A 20,448-nucleotide genomic window follows, 5' to 3' on the forward strand; every position below is an offset into this window, starting at 1 on the left:
TTACATGTGGAATCTACAAAAGTTGAATTCACAGAAGCAGAGAGTAGAGTGGTGGTTATGACCTAGGAGGTGGAGGAAATGGGGAGATACTGGCCAAAGAGTACAAAGTTTCAGTTATATAGAATGAATATATTCTAGAAATCTAATGTACAGCCCATGGTGTCTAAAGTTAGTAATACTGTTATTGTATATTGGAAATCTGTTAATAAAGTACATCTCAGGTGTTCTTGCCACCAAAAAACCAAATACAAAACAAAACAAAACTACACGAGATGGGTATGTTAATTAGCTCAACTGCAGTAACCATTATCATTTCACTATGTGTATGTGTGTCAAAGCATCATGTTGCACGCCTTATCTGTAAACAATTGTTCTTTTAAGGAAGGCACAAGGGAATTCTGGGGAGTGATAAATATTTATTATACTGATAGTGATTGATGATGGTTTTGTGTAAGCATGTCAAAATTTCTGAAAGTATAACATGTTAAATATATCCAATTTTTTTAAAAAAGAATTTTTCTTTCTGATACAGAACATATATTATCTCAAATACCTAGCTGGAAATTTTCAACTTTGCCATAAAATGTTAAGGTCCCTACAGGTGAGAAGTTAATGGCGACCAGGAAAGATTCTTAGGGATAAGTGGGACAGGTATAGCAGTCACTAATCACATACATAGGTTTTTTTTAAGATTCGCTGATTATCACAATGGACTTTAGGGGAAACTCAATCCTAAACTTTATCAAATAAGGTGGGCTTTTTAAAATGTAAAAATAAAAATGGATTTAGATTATTTACGGTACGCCTGGGTGGCTCAGTCGGTTGAGTGTCCAACTTGCGCTCAGGTCATGATCTCACAGTGTGTGGGTTCAAGCCCCACGTCGGGCTATGGCCTGACAGCTCAGAGCCTGGAGCCTGCTTTGGATTCTGTGTCTCCCTCTCTCTCTTCCCCTCCCCCATTCATACTCTGTCTCTCTGCCTCTCAAAAATAAACGTAAAAAAAAAAAAAATTAAAAAAAAAAGAATACATTATTTACTAAGAGTAAAGAAAAGGGAAGAAAAATATTTCAACATAAAATTAATATATTGGAAAGTGTGATTTAAAAGTATTCATTATTGAAGTAAAACTTACTGAAATCACACAGTCAGCCACTGGTTTCTTCAAAGCATTTTCTGAAGTCTCTTTAAGTTTGGCCAACAGCATTCCAGTAACTTGCTCAATTGCAAAAGGTCTCTCTTCTTCTAGGTACCGCACCTAAAACCACAAGTTGAGATATTTATTAAGTCATTTATTCATCCAACATGTACATCTACTCTATACATGATGGATAAACAAAAGTGAAAAAAGGTAGTCTTTGCCCATGGAAGTTATATTCTGAAAAGATTATTCTAATATTACAACCTCTTATTTCTAAAGTTCAAGTGCCTTATACAGATTATATTAAACAAATTGTTTTCAAAAATGTCTTCCTGTGTTAGATCCCCACATCTCACAAAAGCAATTTTTATTCACTTTCCAAGCACATAATGAATAAGAAAAAGATCAAATAATCTTTCTTTTGAAAGTCAGAACTCTTCCTGGGCTTAAAATGAAAGCTTTCGTTTTACAATTTTAGGGAAAGGAAGGAAAAAGAAAATTTCTTCTTAAAAAAAATAAAATAAAAGAGGGATGCCTGGGTGGCTCAGTCGGTTGAGCAACTGACTCAATTTCGGCTCAGGTCATCATGATCTCACAGTTTGTGAGTTTGAGCCCCATTCTTTGACTCTGCACTGACAGTGTGGAGCCTGCTTGGGATTTTTTTTTTCTCTCTCTCTCTCAAAAGAAATAATTAAACTTAAAAATAAAAGATAAAGTATGTATTATTCCAAAGTTTCTGGGAGTAAATAAATTAAATATTAGAAAATAAAATTAAATATTAGAGATATATATATGAAATTTTTACTATTTTTTTAGACCAAATAACTACTTCATCTTATACATAGGTTTAAGAGTAGGTTGCATATAAGCACACGAAAGGAAACTTTACAGTGCTTAACAAAGGAATACTGGAAGACGTACGGCTTTAAGTAATCAAACCCTTTAAAAATAATAATAAATTTATAAGCAATAAAAAGCTACCTTGGAACCCATATAATAACTACAGTTACAGAGGAAAAAACTGTCCTGTAACTTGTTTCCTCAGTGAACAAAATTTTACTCTATTAACACTAAACTCCAGGGGCGCCTGGGTGGCTCAGTCGGTTAAGCGGCTGACTTCGGCTCAGGTCATAATCTCGCAGTCCGTGAGTTCTAGCCCCGCGTCGGGCTCTGTGCTGACAGCTCAGAGCCTGGAGCCTGCTTCAGATTCTGTGTCTCCCTCTCTCTGACCCTCCCCTGTTCATGCTCTGTCTCTGTCTCAAAAATAAACGTTAAAAAAAAAAACTTAAAAACAACACTAAACTCGAAGAGTTACAAAGAGCTTCTCTCTCAAGTAGCACAATCTATGTGTAAGTGTTATATTTTGTGCCATATTCATCTGTATGAATTATGTGTCAGTACTTCACTCCATCTTATGGCTAAATAATATTCCATTATATAGGTACATTTTCTTTATCCACTCAACAGCTGATGAACACCTGGGTTGTTCCCACTTTTTGGCTATTACGAATAATGCTATTGTGAATAATCATGTACAAGTTTTTGTGTGCACATATCATTCAATTCTCTGGTGTATACAACTAAGTGAAAATGCTGGGTCACATGGTAACTCTATGTGTTTTGAGGTATTTTGTTAGTTTTTGAAAAATCAACAGAAACATGTTTTGTTAACCAATCTATAACTTACTGTCTCGGGATGTAGAATTAAAAACCAAGAATCCATCTCTCACTTTGAAGAAGTTTGCTTTAATATAGCAATTAATATAGCTTTGGGGTCTATTTTTCTAAATCACTTATGCCTCTGCCTTTATCGCTTGAAATTGAAAACAGTTCACTTCTAAAAGTTCTCCAAATAATGATCATTTTTTCTTGACAATAAAAGTACTGTTTGGATTTAAAAGGTTATCTAATTAGAATTTTTTTGCACTCACTAAAGATTACAACAAAAACTGTCTATACCTTGGTACGTGTGTACTGTGTCCAGACAAAAAAAGTTAAATTACAAATAGGAAATATTGTATTTGTTTTCTTGAATTTAAATGTTTGGGGGCGCCTGGGTGGCGCAGTCGGTTAAGCGTCCAACTTCAGCCAGGTCACGATCTCGCGGTCCGGGAGTTCGAGCCCCGCGTCAGGCTCTGGGCTGATGGCTCAGAGCCTGGAGCCTGTTTCCGATTCTGTGTCTCCCTCTCTCTCTGCCCCTCCCCCGTTCATGCTCTGTCTCTGTCCCAAAAATAAATAAATGTTGAAAAAAAAAAAAAATTTAAATGTTTGTACTCTGGGAATATAAAGCTTACCTTAACTCCTGCACTTCCATTAGGCATCTTCTGCAGCTCATAAGGAAGCCTGATCCTTTCAGTTTGCACAATGGGATCATCAAATGATCGCCCATGAAGCTTTTTGAAGCCATGAATTGTATTTCTTACATTTGTGACTATCTGTTGACAGTAAACACTTTTCTTTATCAATTACTTAATGAATGCAAAATGAACACTATGCTATACTTTTAAACCACCAATTCTACACATTTAAGTTTAGAATTACACACAATCATTCATTTATCTGCCTTCCAGCTACTAGTAAAATTATACAGTAAGAATGTATGCACCTTAGGGGTGCCTGGATGGCCCAGGTGGTTGAGCATAGGATTCTCTTGATTTTGGCTCAGGTCACAATCCCAGGGTTCTGCAATTGAGCCCTGCATTGGGCTCCTTAAGACTGTCTCTCCCTCTGCCCCTCTTCCCCGCTCATGCTCTCTCTCTCAAAAATAAAATAAAATTTTTAAAGAATGTATGCATCTTAACTATTGCCCCTCAAATTATCCTATCCTAGAAATGTAGACTCAAAATTAATGTTTTCAAAAAAGAAAGAACAAAAGTGTAAAGGTTTTCAAATAATACAGTGAAAATCAATCTACAACTCATCTCTATGGTTTCCCTCAACACTTTTGCTTTAAGTGAATTAGTACTTTTTATTTCCTTCCACTTTCATTACTGTGTTTTTATTGAAACTGTGTTCCTTATTGCACCATTTTTCTTTTCTTCTCTGTGAAATTTCTCATTGTTGAGAACTGCTCCAAGGCTAGTAAATTTAAACTTCTTTTATGGAGCATGATGCTAAATTAAAGTGTCTTAATTTGTAAATGGCTTATATTTTAGGAAAGTAATTTTTTCTTAACTAGAACATGTAGTGCAAACTATAGAATATTACTGAGATCCAGTTGTTGACCTCTTAGTTAAAGCCAAATAGATCTTGCTCTTCAATTACGAGATAAATGCTACAGGGATGCTCAATTACCACATTGGTCTCTTTACAGGAATAACTTCAGTTTGCTTTCTTCAGAGACTCTGATATCAATCATACAACTTAGAAGATCAAACAGAATATGAAATGTAAACTTTAGTGAAGAAGTCATTTTGAAACAAGCTCAACATTTGTTTACATACAGTATGAAAGTGGAAGAGAAGATAAACAGTTTCATATATAGGCCAATTAGAAGACAACCTTGACAAAATCTTAAGCAGAAATTCCTAGATAAAGGAGTTAATTACTCCTACAAAGTCATGAGGGAAAAAAGTCCCATTAAAGTTATTTTATGAGGAAAAAACCTAGGTACACATTAAAATGTAAGAAGTAATTGTTAAGGGCTTTTGGTTTAGGGAAATAAAGTCCAAGGAAAATGAACCTGTTATAAGGAATATTAAAAGTAAATGTTCCACTTACAAACACTTCAGAAGCCTAGAAATATGAATACTTAAACTGATTCCATGTAAAGTAGCTACACTGGGTTACTCTGGAAATTAGTTCTTCCATCTTTCCTACCTTCCTTTTGCAGTAAGACATCACTTACTTATTGAAGTGTATATACTAGATAGGATACCACCTCATAGAAAAGTGACCATACAGGGAAAAAGTGGTGTCATGGGATAGCAACATCCTAACTTCACAATTCTAAAAAGACTTTTGTTTCTTTTTAATAAAATTTAAGAAATATTTTGCAACCCCCAAAGCAAAATATATCTATTAAAATACAAAGACATCAAGGTCTGTCCAATTTCCCTTCCTCTTTTTTCACTCTTAACTACATAAAGTGGAAGCTTAATTACCAAGATTCCATTAATTCTTCCTGGAAGTCAAAACATCTACATTAACAATTTACCTGGCTCTTAGCTGCATTTCCAATGGCTCGAGTTCTCGATCCCAAAGATATACAGGCCCTAAACGGGAGAAAAACACAAAGTTTATTTTCAGTGTAGGTTTACATTAATATGCCATTATTCTGCTTCTCCTTATGAAAAAATGAATTAAATGGATTAACATAATCATGTATATTCTAAAAATACATTAATGAACATCAGAATTTTGCATATTTTTGTTTCATAAGTAATGGAACAGTGGTCAGAATAAAGGTTAGAATTTTCAGAATAAATGCTAATACCTGGGGATGCTATGTTGGCCCCCAAAATTATTTTTCAAATTCTACTGGTTATGACCTACTAAAAAAATTAACTGAGTTCACTAAGGCCAGGTTGAATGAATCTAAATCCAGGCTCTATAATCTTGTAGAAATTACCTAACCATTATTTGTCTCCGTTTCCCATCTGGAAGATAATGATGATAATAATACCTACTCACAGAGTTGTGTGAGGATTAAATGAATATAGACAATACTTTGAACACTATCACTGCTATTTTTTTATTACTGTATTTAGATATAATTCTAAGGCAAATATAGAGCAATATTTTCATCAAAATATTATTTCATGTTAAAATTCAAGAAAGTGTTTCTATGATTTTAGTTGTAATTACAGGTAATTATTCACTCAACCAATAAATATTTACAAGCATTGTGGGCATACTAGCTACCATCACTGCCACTGGAGAATTTATAGTTTACTGAAAAAAATCAACATATAGAACTGTGATACACTAACAAAAAAGAATAATTACTTCTATATGATTAGGCTTAGGAAAAGCAAGTAAAAGAGGTGACTTGTGAATTAAGATTTGAAAGACAAAACATTTTAATAGCCATCTGTCTTGTTCAAAAGGACATTTCTGGTATGTAAGTATACATCTATTCTCAATATGATAACCAGAGTGATCCATTTAAAGACTAAGGTCATGAAATTCCCCTGCTGAAAATCCTCCAATGGTGTCTTGTCTCACAAGCAAAAGCTTAAGTGTCCCCAACAGCCAATAAAGTCCTTTCTGGTCTGGTCCTTGGCTGCTCTACCCTGTAGCTTCAATCTAGGTACACTGGTCTCCTTGTTATTTCTAGAATAGGGCAAGCACACTTCTTCCTCAGGTCCTTTGTACATGCTGTCCTCTATTTCTGGAACACTTCTAAATACACCCATATGGCTTGCACTCACTCTCACTTTTTTCAGGTCTCTGCTCAAACATCAGCTTATAATTAACATCTTTCCTATCTTCTATAAATAACATTTTCTGCTCCTCCCAAACATATACATCTCCTCTGTTTACCCAATTTTATTTTCCTGCAAAATGTATCACCATCTGATACAATTTATTTACTGACTATATCGCCACATGATAGGGCATGAACTCCATGAGGGCAGATAATGCGTGCCCCATTCCCTTGATCTCCACTATACAATATGGCAGCCATTAGCTATATGTGTGGCTAGTAAAGTTTAACCAAAATAAAAAATTCAGTTCCTCAACATTATTCACATTTCAAGTGCTCAACAGCGAACTTTCAAGGGCTTAACAGGTATAAGTGGCCGGTGGGTATACAGAGAACAGAATACACACAGAACAAAAAAGATATACAGTAGAATACAAAGTTCTACTGTATAGTACTGGCTTTGATCATTATCTGGCAATATACTAAAGACACTTATTGAATGAATAGAAAGATGGCTCCTAAGGGTAATGCGTATTTAGAGACTAGGGGGAATACAACTTGGCAGTTTCATTTGACATTGTGATAGACACTTTCAGGATTAGATTATACAAGGCCTCAAATGAAAGATTATAAATTTGAAATTTATTTCAGTAGGTAAAGGGAACTCATTAAAGTCTTCTGAACAATGAAGAGAACATTTCTTACCCATATGTAAGACAAAAAAAAAAAAAAAAAGAGGAAAAAATTCCAGAACAAAAAATTGTTTTTTTAAACATTTATTTTTGAGACAGACAGAGAGTATAAGCAGCGGAAGGACAGAAACACAAGGAGACACAGAATCCAAAGCAGGCTCCAGGCTATGAGCTGTCAGAACAGAGCCCAACATGGGGCTCAAACCCACGAACTGTGAGATCATGACCTGAGCCGAAGTCAGATGCTTAACCGACTGAGCCAGCCAGGCGCCCCCCAGTACAGTGTTTAAGGGTTGAACAATACACTGTTATATTGGGGACTACTGCATTTTAAAGGAGGGCAGTTAAGTTCATTTAGTTAATTTAACAGATTCTGGTTGAGTAATTATGCCTGGCACTCTTGTTAGAGGGGGAAAAATCGTGGTTTTGGCTCTTGGAACTTACAAGTGCTATAGACTCACAAATGAAAGTAAACTAGGTGCTACAACAGAAGGTATACATAGTGCTATAAGAGTACATAACAGGGGTGCCTGTCTGGCTCAGTTGGTTAAATGTCTAACTCTTAGTTTAGGCTCAGGTCGTGATCTCGAGGTTTGTGAGTTTGAGCTCTGCATCAGGCTCTGTGCTAACAGTGCAGAGCCTGCTTGGGATTCTCCCTCTCCCTCTCTCCCTCTCTCCCTCCCTCTGCTAGCACTGTCTCTGTCTCTCTCAAAATAAATGAACAAACTTAAAAAACAAAAAAACAGTAGGTAACAGAATTGACCTAGAGGAGGAGGATCAGGAAAGGCTTACCCAAGGAAATGATGAGATTTAGAGGAAGAGTAAATGATAAGGGGGTGGAAGTAAAGGAGATTTGGCAGAGATCATTTTGGCCACAGTGTGACCTGATGGGACAAAGGCTAGAAGTTACCAGTAATCTTTATTCAGGGTGATGGCAGTTGAGACAGGGGGAGAAGGAATTAAAAAATACTTAGGAGGTAAAACTCAAAGGACTTGGTGACAGACTGTATCTTCACTGTCCAATATGGTAGCCACCAGTCACATGTGATGTGACTGGTATGATTTGAAATGTACTTATTTTAGGTGCGAAAACATACTCTGGACTTTGAAGATGTAATATTTAAAAAGGAATATAGGGGCACCTGGCTGGCTCAGTCGGTTAAGCATCCGACTTCGGCTCAGGTCATGATCTCACAGTTCGTGGGTTCTAGCTCCGTGTCAGGCTCTGTGCTGACAGCTCAGAGCCTGGAGCCTGTTTCAAGTTCTTTGTCTCCCTCTCTCTCTGCCCCTACCCTGTTCACGCTCTGTCTCTGTCTCAAAAATAAACAAACATTAAAAAAAAAAAAATTAAAAAAAATAAAAAGGAATATAAAATATCTCATTGATTTTAAAATACGGAAATAAGACTCTGGATATATAGAATTAAATCAAATATATTAAAATTAATTTCACCTGTTATCTTTTTAATGTAACTACTAGAACATTTATGCATGTGGCTAACATTTTTACTGAACAGTGCCAAAACAGGTAAGAGCTCTGAAGAGGCAAGTATCAAGACTAATGTCTAGGTTTCTCATTTGGATACGAGGGTAGAGAGTGGTGCCATTTAAAAAAAAAAAATTTTTTTTTAATGTTATTTTTGAGAGAGAGAGAGAGAGAGAGAGAGAGAGAGAGAGAGAGAATGCAAGCGAGGAAGGGGCAGAAAGAGAGGGAGACACAAAATCCAAAACAGGCTCCAGCCTCTGAGCCATCAGCACAGAACCTGACACGGGGCTCGAACTCACAAACTGCGAGATCATGACCTGAGCCAAAGTTGTGGATGCCCAACTGACTCAGCCACCCAGGTGCCCCCAGAGGGTGCCATTTAATGAGCCAGAAAACACTGTGAGAAGAACAGGTTTGAGGATGGACCATCACGAGTGCTAATTTGGATATACTGAGATTGAGGTACATTTGAGACATCCAAGCAAATCATCTTCCAAATAATTCAGTTCAACATAGTCCCCAACAGAAGAGATTTTGCATACCCAATATGGTTATCTATGTGGATGGTTGGCATTCCATCCTTCAGTTCATCAGAGAAAATATGGATTTGCCATCTCTTAGACTACTTTATTATAATCTGTCTTTCTCTCAATTCCATTATTTGGACACACTTATGAACATTTAAAATTTTTCAATACTAGGCTACCATCACTTGAGTGTACGAAAAATCTTATTCAGTTGATTTTTAAGAACTTACCTTCTGTTAGAACACTAGTGTCAAATAACATTGATTCAACTATAATTTAGTAAGTGCTAGATTCTTTGAACTATGCTGCACACATACCACTTCACAGAAAAACTGAACAGTGAGTTTCCATTATTATTCTCTGAAGTTAAAAGACAACTTTAGGGGCGCCTGGGTGGCGCAGTCGGTTAAGCGTCCGACTTCAGCCAGGTCACGATCTCGCGGTCCGTGAGTTCGAGCCCCGCGTCGGGCTCTGGGCTGATGGCTCAGAGCCTGGAGCCTGTTTCCGATTCTGTGTCTCCCTCTCTCTCTGCCCCTCCCCCGTTCATGCTCTGTCTCTCTCTGTCCCAAAAATAAATAAATGTTGAAAAAAAAAAAAAAATTAAAAAAAAGACAACTTTAAAGTTGAAACAATTTAATGTTATAGCTTGAAAATACCCAGTTACCATATGCAGAAAACCTTCCTCACATAGCTCAAAGGCTTCAAATTCCTTCAATTTCTTTCAAAAAGATTTTTGAATGCAATCATTAAACAAATACTTGCTAAATATTTTCAGAAAAATAAAAATACCTAGTATCTCTCAAAACTTTTACCTGACTTTACTAACACCAAGGGAAATAAACACATTATACCACACTTCAGCCTACATAAGTGTTTTTATAAAGTAGTTTCAAGAGTTTAATATTCAATAGTTTACCCAAATGTATACCGCAATAATTTATTTATATTATACTTTCTATGGTTTATTTCAACTCTTTAGAAATTCCATTTTATACCTAAAATCAAACAAAAAAATACAGGGTTTATGATGCCCCTTAAATCTTTATTTTTTTTAATTTATTTTTTTTAATGTTTGTTTATTTTTGAGACAGAGAGAAACAGAGCATGAATGGGGGAGGGTCAGAGAGAGGGAGACACAGAATCTGAAGCAGGCTCCAGGCTCCGGAGCTGTCAGCACAGAGCCTGACAAGGGGCTCGAACTCCTGGACTGTGAGATCATGACCTGAGGGGAAGTCGGACGCTTAACTGACTGAGCCACCCAGGCACCGTGCCCCTTAAATCTTTAATTTCCAATGTGATATTGCCACCCTAGCGGTAGTCCCAGATTCTCAGAGAATGCCAAAAATTCTAAACAAACAATGTCTAAATATCCTATGTCACTAAGTGTCCTATGTCACTTTCAACAAAGGAGGGGTATAAAAACCAAATGACAGGTGTTACTTTAAGAAAGCTGTATTTGTATCTTCCCTTAAAACTAAAGATTAACTTTCTTTCTCTCTTATAAAGTCTATTTTTATAAGGCCCAAACCAATCAGGTTGGAGAAAACACATACTGTCAACAGACTATGAGACTTCTCATTCTCACCTAAGAGGTCCATACTCTTTAAATTTGTTTACTTCTTTGTCAATCTCCACTAAGAATTCAAAGCCTCTTGATTTTACCACTTTGATTTAAAAAATAGCCCTATTTAAAAAATTTTCAGCTTTCCCTTGCCAATTTCCCTAAGATCACAATTATTATCAAGCACATGCTAAGAAAACAATGGCTGAATTAATGATGATATGAGAGGGCAATCAACTGGTTTAAATCAGGGGCTCCTGAGATGGCAGTAGCACCCTTCCCCTATCCCCCAACTCCTCACTCCCAGACAGACAACCAAAAATGCATCTTTAGATATTGTCAGATGTACCCTAAGAGGCAAAATCTCCAACTGAGAACCACTGCTTTATAGCATCATTTTCCAAATACTGTTCTGTGGAATATAATTCCTTGGAGGTTCAAATAAATTGAGGAAAACATTCTTTCCTTGGAATGTTTCAATGCCTATAAACAAATTAACAGATCTGAGAAGTTTTGCTGTAAAGAAAACATCTGGTTATTATTTCCCAAGGTTAACTATCTGGAAAAAAAAACTGCCCTAGAAGGAAGTGGGGGAGGAATGTTCTCAAAAGAACTTATGGTTGCCATTTGCTTTCTAGCTTGCTACTTAGAAAAATAAGACTCCTAGGCATATATGATTTAGTAATAACAAAAACTTTCCAGTCTTTCAATATGGTCAACGGATAAAAAATTTTTAACATATAAAAAATAAAAATTTAATTCCAAATGCTTCTAGTATATGTGCCTAGTTCATAAATAAATTGGTTCACAACTTGAAACTATTAACAGAAATCACATGAACACTTACAGTTGACTCTTGAACAATGAGGGAGTTAGGGGTGCTGAATCACTGCACAGTTGAAAATCCATGTATAATTTTTGACTCCCCACTTAACTACTAATAACCTACTGCCTTAGTGGTAACAACTGATTAACACATATTGTGTGTTATATGTATTAAACACTGTATTCTTACATTAATCTAGAGAAAAAGAAATATTAAGAAAATTATAGGAAAGAAAAAATATATTCATGGTAGTGTACTGTATTTGTCAAAAAAAGTCCACATTAAGTGGGGACGTGCACAGTTCAAACCCATATTGTTCACAGGTCAACTATACATAGGAAGACATATTTAAAAAGCTAATTAGTCATATTAAATAAGATATATTTAACTGAAAAGCTGATTATCTTAAAATTCAACAGGTCAAATTCTAAATAGCAATGCACAATAATTTTAAAGTTCTTTCAATTACGAATGCCTAGACAAGGGATTTGCAAATTATCATTTGCCACCTGTTTTTGTAAACAAAGCTTTATCAGAACACAGCTATGCTGATTAATCTGTATTGTAGTGACCACATACATACTAAAGACTACCAATAGCATGTTAAACACCTTAAACTCACAATAGATAATATGTAATTTGTACTTATCATTCCTTGCCTTCTAGAAACTTTTCAGAATTTCTCACCCACAAATTCAAGGCAATAACTAGAGACTCATTTTATCATAGAAAATATTCATAGTAAAAAATTTTACAGTCCTAGCTTTGGCCATGCTAATGTATGAGCCATCTGCCTTTCCACTTCTCTCAGCACAGTTAAAAACAAAAAAGGCAAGGTATTCATTGAATTTTTGTTTTTGTCAACACCAAAATAACAATTTGAAATGTCCACTAATGTAGTGCATCAATGGAATGCTGTATAGCCATTTAAATAAATTAGGTCAGAATAGCTAAAATCAACAACACAAGAAACAATAGGTGTTGGAGGGGATGTGGAGAAAGGGGACCCCTCTTGCATTGTTGGTGGGAATGCAAACTGGTGCAGCCACTCTGAAAAACAGTATGGAGGTTCTTCAAAAAGTTAAAAATAGAACTTCCCTATGACCCACAACTGCACTAGCAGGTATTTACCCAAAGGAGCTAGAGAGTATTATGTTAAGCAAGTCAGTCAGATAAAGACAAATACCGTTATGATTTCACTCATATGTGGAATTTAAGAAACAAAACAAATGAGCATAAGAGAAAAAAAAGAGGCAAACCAAGAAACAGATTCTTAACTACAAAGAAGAAACCGATGGGTTACCAGAGGGGAGGTGGGTGGGGGGATGGATTAAATAGATGATGGGGATTAAGAGTTGTGATGAGTGCTGGGTGTTGCATGGAAGTGCTGAATCACTGAATTGTACACCTGAAACTAATATTACACTGTACATTAACTGGAAATTTAATAAGAACTTTCTTATAAAAATTTTTTTAAATGAGGTAAATTAGACCCAAATGCACAAGTTTGAGATGTCCACACTATATTCTGAAAAAAATGTTGCAAAATATTATGTAATTCTACTTTTGTTAAAAACAAATAGAAAAACATCCCAGTTATGTATGCATATTCATACATTTGTAATAAACCTAGAAACGTACACACTGAAGTTTACTAGGTGGTTGGGAAAAGACAAAGGAAATTTACTTTCTGGTTTGCATTTAAAATATTTTTAATCAGGGGCGCCTGGGTGGCGCAGTCAGTTAAGCGTCCGACTTCAGCCAGGTCACGATCTCGCGGTCCGTGGGTTCGAGCCCCGCGTCAGGCTCTGGGCTGATGGCTCAGAGCCTGGAGCCTGTTTCCGATTCTGTGTCTCCCTCTCTCTCTGCCCCTCCCCCGTTCATGCTCTGTCTCTCTCTGTCCCAAAAATAAATAAACGTTGAAAAAAAATTTAAAAAAAAAAAAAAATATTTTTAATCAAAGTTAACATAAGCTCATAGTAAAACATACAAAGCCAATTCATATGGTACAAAGAGTATTTAAATAAAATGTAAAAGCCTCCCCTCCCTCCCAATCCCCAACAACTGCTATCATCATAAAAAGTCCTCCTACCCAACTATCTACCATTAACCTCTGGAGTTTGGCATTTCCTACGTATAAAACTGTTTATTTTTAATACCCCAAAGTAAATGATTTCTACGTGTGTACATTGAAAAGGACGCCTCAATGTAACATATAAGTAACATATTGCTACATTTTCGGATTATTCATACACTGATAAAGGGAAATAGGGAAAAAGGAAGACAGAAAACCAAAAAACAAAATACGAACTCTGATCATATAGAATTTATTATATAAACTACACTTAACAAAAATCTCTTGAAATAGTTTCACTTTTCCTTATTGTAAAATAGGTTCATAAAAATTCAAAACATTAAAGTCTATGTATTAAAAGCACATTTTCCTTAATTCTACTCACAAGAAATATGCATTGTTTGTAGTTTATTGTCTTCCGTACTGCTTTCCCCCATATGCTTGTACTAACATATTTTGTGTTGTATAATTTTATGAATTTTTTAAACGAAATAAGATTTTTTACATGTTCTTAAAATAACTTAAAAGCCTATTAAAGCATTTTAAAACAGTATTTCTTAGAAACTAGCCAAAAATTGATGAATTTATTGATATTAGAGCAAAGATGCTTCTCAGCCAAATAATGTGCTCGTTATTCCTCATTATGTTAATATGGATATACAATCCTTATGCCAATGGATAATGGAGGACACTGAGGTTCTGGGGTCAAAGAGGCCTGAAACTGAATCCATTCCATTGCTTACAAGTTCTTGGCAAAACATTTAAGTTTGCTTTAGGCTTCTTATGAAGGAGGGAAAAAAAAAAAAAAAAAAAGCTAGTATTACCAAACTCAAAGAATTGATGTAGCATGTATAACAATGGAAGCCCAATGCTTGGCACATGGCAATCACTATTATCAACAAAGGCAGCGTGTTTTAGCTGATTACGTGCTTTAATCTAATAGTGAATGAAGATTCTTGGCTGCAGTTTTCTTTTCCCCTGTAAGAAACTAATCACTTTGATATAATTAAGCCTGGGATAGAAATTCCAATCCCCACATCTATATGCTTAATTGAATAATACAAACTTATCTAAAAATGTGCATACTCAGTAATCCTACTTCTAAGAATCTGAAGGAATTAAAGGTTAAAAAATTTAGTTCCAAAATAGCTACTGCAGTATGGCTTATTAAAAAATGTCCTCAATGTCCAAAAAGGGATGGATTAAAGAAATGATTATACAAACACTGAAACTAATGGTATAGAAATATGTTTTACATAGAAAGAGGTTACCCAACAGGCTATAAAGTATAATCTACCCTTGAAACACAGAGAAAATACTCTAAGTTTTATTTCTGGATGGAGGAATTACAATTCTTACTTTCGTCTTTTAATGTGCCTATACTTCTTTTATTTTTTAATTTTTTTTTAATGTTTATTTATTTTTGAGAGACAGAGTGCGAGCAGGGCAGGGGCAGAGAGGGGAGACACAGAAAACAAAGCAGGCTCCAGGCTCTGAGCTGTCAGCACAGAGCCCAATGTGGGGCTCAAACCCATGGACTGTGAAATCATGACCTAAGCAGAAGTCGAAAGCTTAACCGACTGAGCCACCCAGGCGCCCCATAATGTGCCTGTATATCTACAATGAACATGTACTATTATGTGTACTTGTTTTAAATAAGAAAATGTTCTGAAATTAATTTTTTCCTCTAACTTATGCATGTTAATTTCCTTCTCCCTCTTCAGTTTATGCACAAGAGGAGAAGAGCAGCGAGTACAAGCATTCCACCTTTACAGAAGGGGAATCTGAAGAACAGGTTACATTACTTGTTCTTGGTCCCTTAATTGTAGGCCAAAACTTAATTATCTTTTCCATTAAACCGTCCTTCTTGGTTTATACACGGGAGCTTCCCATGTATACATACATAATCAAGTCTGTTAATGAAACGAACGTAAAAAAGTATAAATGCCAAAACCAACTAACTTAAATGGAACACTTCCTTCTTCTTTCTGCAAGAAATTCTTTCCTTTCCTCTTTCTGGAAATACCTATGTGTCACTACCTTGGTGTCAGCAACTGGAATATAGAAAAAAAAGTTTTTGAAGAGCTAGTTTATATGTATCATTAAATACTGTAGCGTTTCAGAAAAGTTACAGGTTATCTAATAGCTATGCTTTTTGCAAGATAAGTATTCAATAAATAAAGGTCCAGGTATCTGGAAAAGCTATGTTTTCACTCAATAATTTAAGCTCCACAGTAAATACAGTGTAAAAACAAACTACAGTGATGTATTAGTTCAGCAACAAAAGATCCTGAATAACAGTACACAGCCATGAAAAAGAAGGACAGAGTTGCTGATGCAAGCTAAGAATACAAAACTTCCGATATTCTCATTTGGATTTGGTTCATTCTAGATATTAGTAGTGGCTCTTACACACAGATCAGAAATATCATATTAAATCTCAGCCACACAGAATTAGCCAATGTGCTTAAGAATAGTAGTAAACAGACTTCTAGAACATGAAAATGAGCACCCTAATTTTTAAAGAACACCCTGTCTGTTAAGTCTGGCCAGGTTCTTTAGAGGGTCATGGACTCACTACTAAGACATCTGAACCCGGAAATACAGTACGTCTTACAGTTCCAGTTTCTGATCTTTTAGGATAAGGCTTTAAGGATTAGGGGAATGTTCATCCTACCCGTCACTTTTTTTCCACGGGCTAAGTCCCTGAAGCCAGAGACTGTCCCCATTAAACCTCTACTCTGCTGAAAGAGGACAGTGGAATTTACTGGTTCTTTTCTGGCAGCCTGTATCTGTTGTGGTGCTAAACAAGATCTGGCAGACATGAAGTCATAAATGAGTTCACAATTACTGCCTCAGCCTCTCATTGTGCATAAAGGTTGGAAAAAGATGTAAAATGAAGCAAGCATTGCTCATTGCTCAAATGCTCATATTTGAGAATTTAAACATGCAAATTTTACATGGATGTACATGCACAGAATATAATAAATGTATCTAGAATAAGATGGTATAAAACCCTTTGGAATATTCTTGAAAGAAACCAAAGCACACACTGCTTCAAGTAAGCTACTCTTCAACATCTCCTTGACATTTTTTAATTATTCATAAAAGTATAGTAATTTTATCATTTTAAAGGGTTAGTTTAACACTGATCTTAAGATTAGTCTTATATTTACATAAATATTACATTTTGGAGAGTCTAATTAATGTTTACTTTTCCACAGAAAGTAAGATATGAACAGTTGGTTTGTTCATAAAACTACGGGAAACAGGAGCCAACAATAAAAGGCTAGTTCTTCATATTCCTGTCTTAATTATTCTTTGTCTAATTATCCTTTGCCAACAAACTTCGCAGAAGAGAGAAACAATGGAACATGTGGAAACATGTTTCCGTGACATAATGCCACTCCTAAATCTTTCATCAACTGTTCATAAAAGAATCACTCCACAGTCTTGTTTATACAGGACAGCCTCCTGATCCTTCTACGATTCATTCTGCACAAATACGCTTTTGATAGGTTCTAGCTGCACCGCTTTCCATTAACAGACTAACATTACCAACACAGGAGACCAACAACTCCCATCCCTCACTGCCTCGCTATTAATGCATCATTAACAATACGCCACTGGAAATCGGCTCGATTACCCCGAATTTTCAAGGGCATTGGGGGAAAACGCCGCACACCTTAACAACTTCTCATAAATAAATAAATAAATGCCAGATGACGCTGCAACTCATCTTTCTGATGTGTGCAGTCTAAGTTTTTATTTCTTACTTTTCTGAAAGCTGTCACGCAGAAAGACACGGGGAAAGGAGAAAGGGCAGAATGAACGAAGAATTCTTTACTCAGCTAATGGGAATTGCCCGCCCGCAGCCGATAATCTCAGGCAAACCCCACTAAAGGTAACCAGACATCTTTTCAGAAATTCGTTCAGGATATCGAGATGGTTCCGCACCAACCCCCCAAAACTAAGCAGGCCTGGGGAACAGAGGCGGGGAAGGGGTAATGGGGGCGTGTGTGGTTACAGAATGGTGATTCGAGAACTATGCGAGTTAAGACCCTTGTCCTTGAAGAAAAAGCAGGTTTGCAGTCCGACTCCCACCTGGGCCCGCCAACCTGCGGTCTCTAGAGATTGCAGTTGATGGGCTGCACCTGTCATCACAAGGTTCGGCGCGCATCAGAAGAAACCAGCAGGCAGGACCACGTCGTAGGGTCTGGAGTAAACGTTTGTTAGGGTTGGGGTTATGATCAAGCCAAGACACTTACGGGGTACACCTGTCGCTGTACTCATTGGCGATGGTCTCGATGCCGCCACTCCTTGCTACAGCGATGTAGCAGTTGAGAAAGCCGAGGTCAATGCCAACCACAGACATCCCGCCTCCTAATCGTCGGGGTGCTTGTGCTGAAGCCTCTTGTGCGGGAACAGCGTCCTCTTCTGAGCTCTTGCTCAAGGAATTGGGACTCCTAAGAGAAGCAAAGGAAAAACAACCCGAAGTCGCTACGCATTAAATCTAGGACAGTGCGTCGGGCAGCAGCGGCGGAGATGAAGGCCTCCCTGGCCGCTGCCTCCGCCGCCTAGATCTCTCTCCACTGCGGTTCGGCCGCCTCCAACCGGCAGTTACATACGTCTGCGCCTGCGCGCTCGACAGCCAGGGAGGTGCGCGAGTCTCCTCTCCGCGCCCGAGGCTGCTCCCCGCCTAGACTTCGGCCCCTTCCGTCAGTACTCGGGCAACGGCTGCCCGAGGAGCTGCGGGTTCGAGAAAGATCTGGAAAATGGAGGCGGCTGAGGCAGCCGGGGGTGGGAGGGAGAAGGCGGAGCGGGTAGGATCGGGGAGGATCAGGGAGGAGAGGAGGGGAAGCGAAGGCAGTTTGCTCGCCATCGCGCGGCAGCTGGGAGCACTGCGGGTGGGCTAGGTAAGAGGCAGTCTCCCGGCCCCGCGCTTTGCCGGTGTGTTTTGAAGCACCCCTTTTGGGTTGTTTTGGCAACTAGGGGCACGCCTAATTACAGTGGCTGGATAATGCCCAGGCTTGCCCGAAGTCGGTAGCAAAGGCCGGAAGGCGCTGGCCTGGCGCCGCCTCCTCTGTCTTTCCCATAGAAGGGCTACCCACAGCCAGAGCACCCACCCGTCGGCCTTGCCGCCCCGTGGGGCCCATGTGTCTCCAGCCCACTGCGCTCGCAGTCTGGCCGCGAGGTCCTGCCGCGCGCCGCGCCTGGCTCTGTGAGGTGGCGCCCATTGTGCCGCACGGCGGCCTCCTCGTCTCACCTGCCTCCGGGGGCGCTGCCGTTCAGGGGGCGGGGGAGAAAGGAGTCCTTTTCATTTCACTAGCTGTAGTTTCTTGTGTGAAAGCAGCTGAACAAATTTTAGGGTTTTATTTTTGCTTACCAGGGCCTGCAATGCCAAAGAACAAACTTAGGCCAAGAAACAAGAGCGCACTGACAACTTTCCCTTCATGTAGCTTCTTTACACTATCATAAAGATGCGGTCTCCTCCACTAACCCTCACCTCTGAAAACCAGTATTACAGGAAAGTGACCTTACGGCTGTGTGTCACTATGACACCAGGCAAACTTGTGCCTTCCCTCCATACTCTGCCCTTTGGTCCGCAGAAAAAGAGCCTAGTGTGGTCCAGCTGCTTGCCTTCATTTGATCTGCATCTTTTGTCTATCTGAAAATTAATCAAGTTATACTTGACACTTACAGAGTTTTACTGTCCTGTTCCTTCTTGTTCAGTTTTTTGTGGGTTTCCTGTTCCTTCTTGTTCAGTTCCTCGTGGGTTCCCTGTTCCTTTTCACCCAATTCTTTGTATGTTTCTTGTTTCCTATTTGTTTCCTTCTTGAAATAGGATTTTTTACCAGATATTTTAATACTCTTCTTGTTCCTACTTGTTCTCTTCTTTAAAGAACTTACACTTTTTACTACTATCAATGCTGCGACTGCAGCAGCAGCAACTGTGAATATAGCTCCAGCTGCTGTTGCTAAGAGGAACATGAAGTCCATTTTCAACGGGAATACTAAGGAAACTGGAATGTATGGTACTGTTTTGAAACCAGTCTTTTTATATTAAGGAGTCACATCTTTCTCCCATTTCACAAGCACACAGGAGAATGTGTAGCTCCCAGTTGACGCTGTCCTCGGTCTTCTTCTACGCTACCAAACTGGGTGGAGCGGCCTCCCAGTAGGCAGTGTGGGAGCAGATTAGGGATTCGGTACTGCCGCCCCCAAAAGAACCCTGGGCCCCCAGCCGTACTGGGCGTCTCATGGCTTCTACCTTTCCTCCTCTGTTGCTTCTTCTGCCATCATCCTTTTGAGCCTACCACCGTCTAGATTTATTCCAGATTTATCCTGAAACTCCCGTAGGACCATTTATCTATGCTGTCTGTAAAACTTGAGGATGTGGGAATGATTTTTCTATTTCTATTAAAGAACATTTAAAATATTAAAAAGAAACAGTTGACGTCAGGAGCAAGGGGTTATCATCGCATTCTTTACTATTACTGGGAGGAAATCATAATACCTAGTGGCTAAAAGCATGACAAGCTTTGGGGTCACATAGACTTGGATTGTAGTCCCAGGCTCACCTAATTTATAGTGGTAGGACCTTGCCAAATGACTTAACACTCAAGGTTCAAAATCTGTTAAAGACAAATACACCTACTATGTTGTTTTTTTATGATTAAATAATGTAAGCATAACAATAGTGCTTAGTTGGCACCAAAAAAGCCAAAAAATGGAAGTTATGCCTAGCCATTGCTAGAATATAAGAATATTGACTTA

At 37.9% G+C, this 20,448-nt stretch overlaps 1 protein-coding gene across 3 annotated transcripts in view; it reads right to left on the reverse strand.

Annotated features, from left to right (window-relative positions):
* The window catches only part of HSPA4L (heat shock protein family A (Hsp70) member 4 like), a 56,664-nt gene extending 36,978 nt beyond the window's left edge, over positions 1 to 19,686 (reverse strand). The window contains exons 1-5 of one of the 3 annotated variants that reach the window (XM_086704251.1): positions 19,373 to 19,686; positions 17,940 to 18,137; positions 5,295 to 5,352; positions 3,433 to 3,573; positions 1,133 to 1,255 (exon numbers count right to left, since the gene is read on the reverse strand). In XM_086704251.1, the coding sequence (XP_086560377.1) occupies positions 1,133 to 1,255; positions 3,433 to 3,573; positions 5,295 to 5,352; positions 17,940 to 18,137; positions 19,373 to 19,671 (819 nt within the window). In that variant the 5' untranslated portion in view covers positions 19,672 to 19,686. Of the gene's footprint in view, positions 1 to 1,132; positions 1,256 to 3,432; positions 3,574 to 5,294; positions 5,353 to 17,939; positions 18,138 to 18,299; positions 18,450 to 18,797; positions 18,878 to 19,372 lie in introns of those variants that run through there. The other 2 variants (XM_086704252.1, XM_025921340.2) reach the window with 2 other exon arrangements.
* Positions 19,687 to 20,448: the final 762 nt, after the last annotated feature.

This window comes from Puma concolor, chromosome B1 (genome assembly GCF_028749965.1).
Source record: "Puma concolor isolate L17-30 chromosome B1, mPumCon1.1.hap2, whole genome shotgun sequence".
NCBI classification, from domain to species: Eukaryota; Metazoa; Chordata; class Mammalia; order Carnivora; family Felidae; genus Puma; species Puma concolor.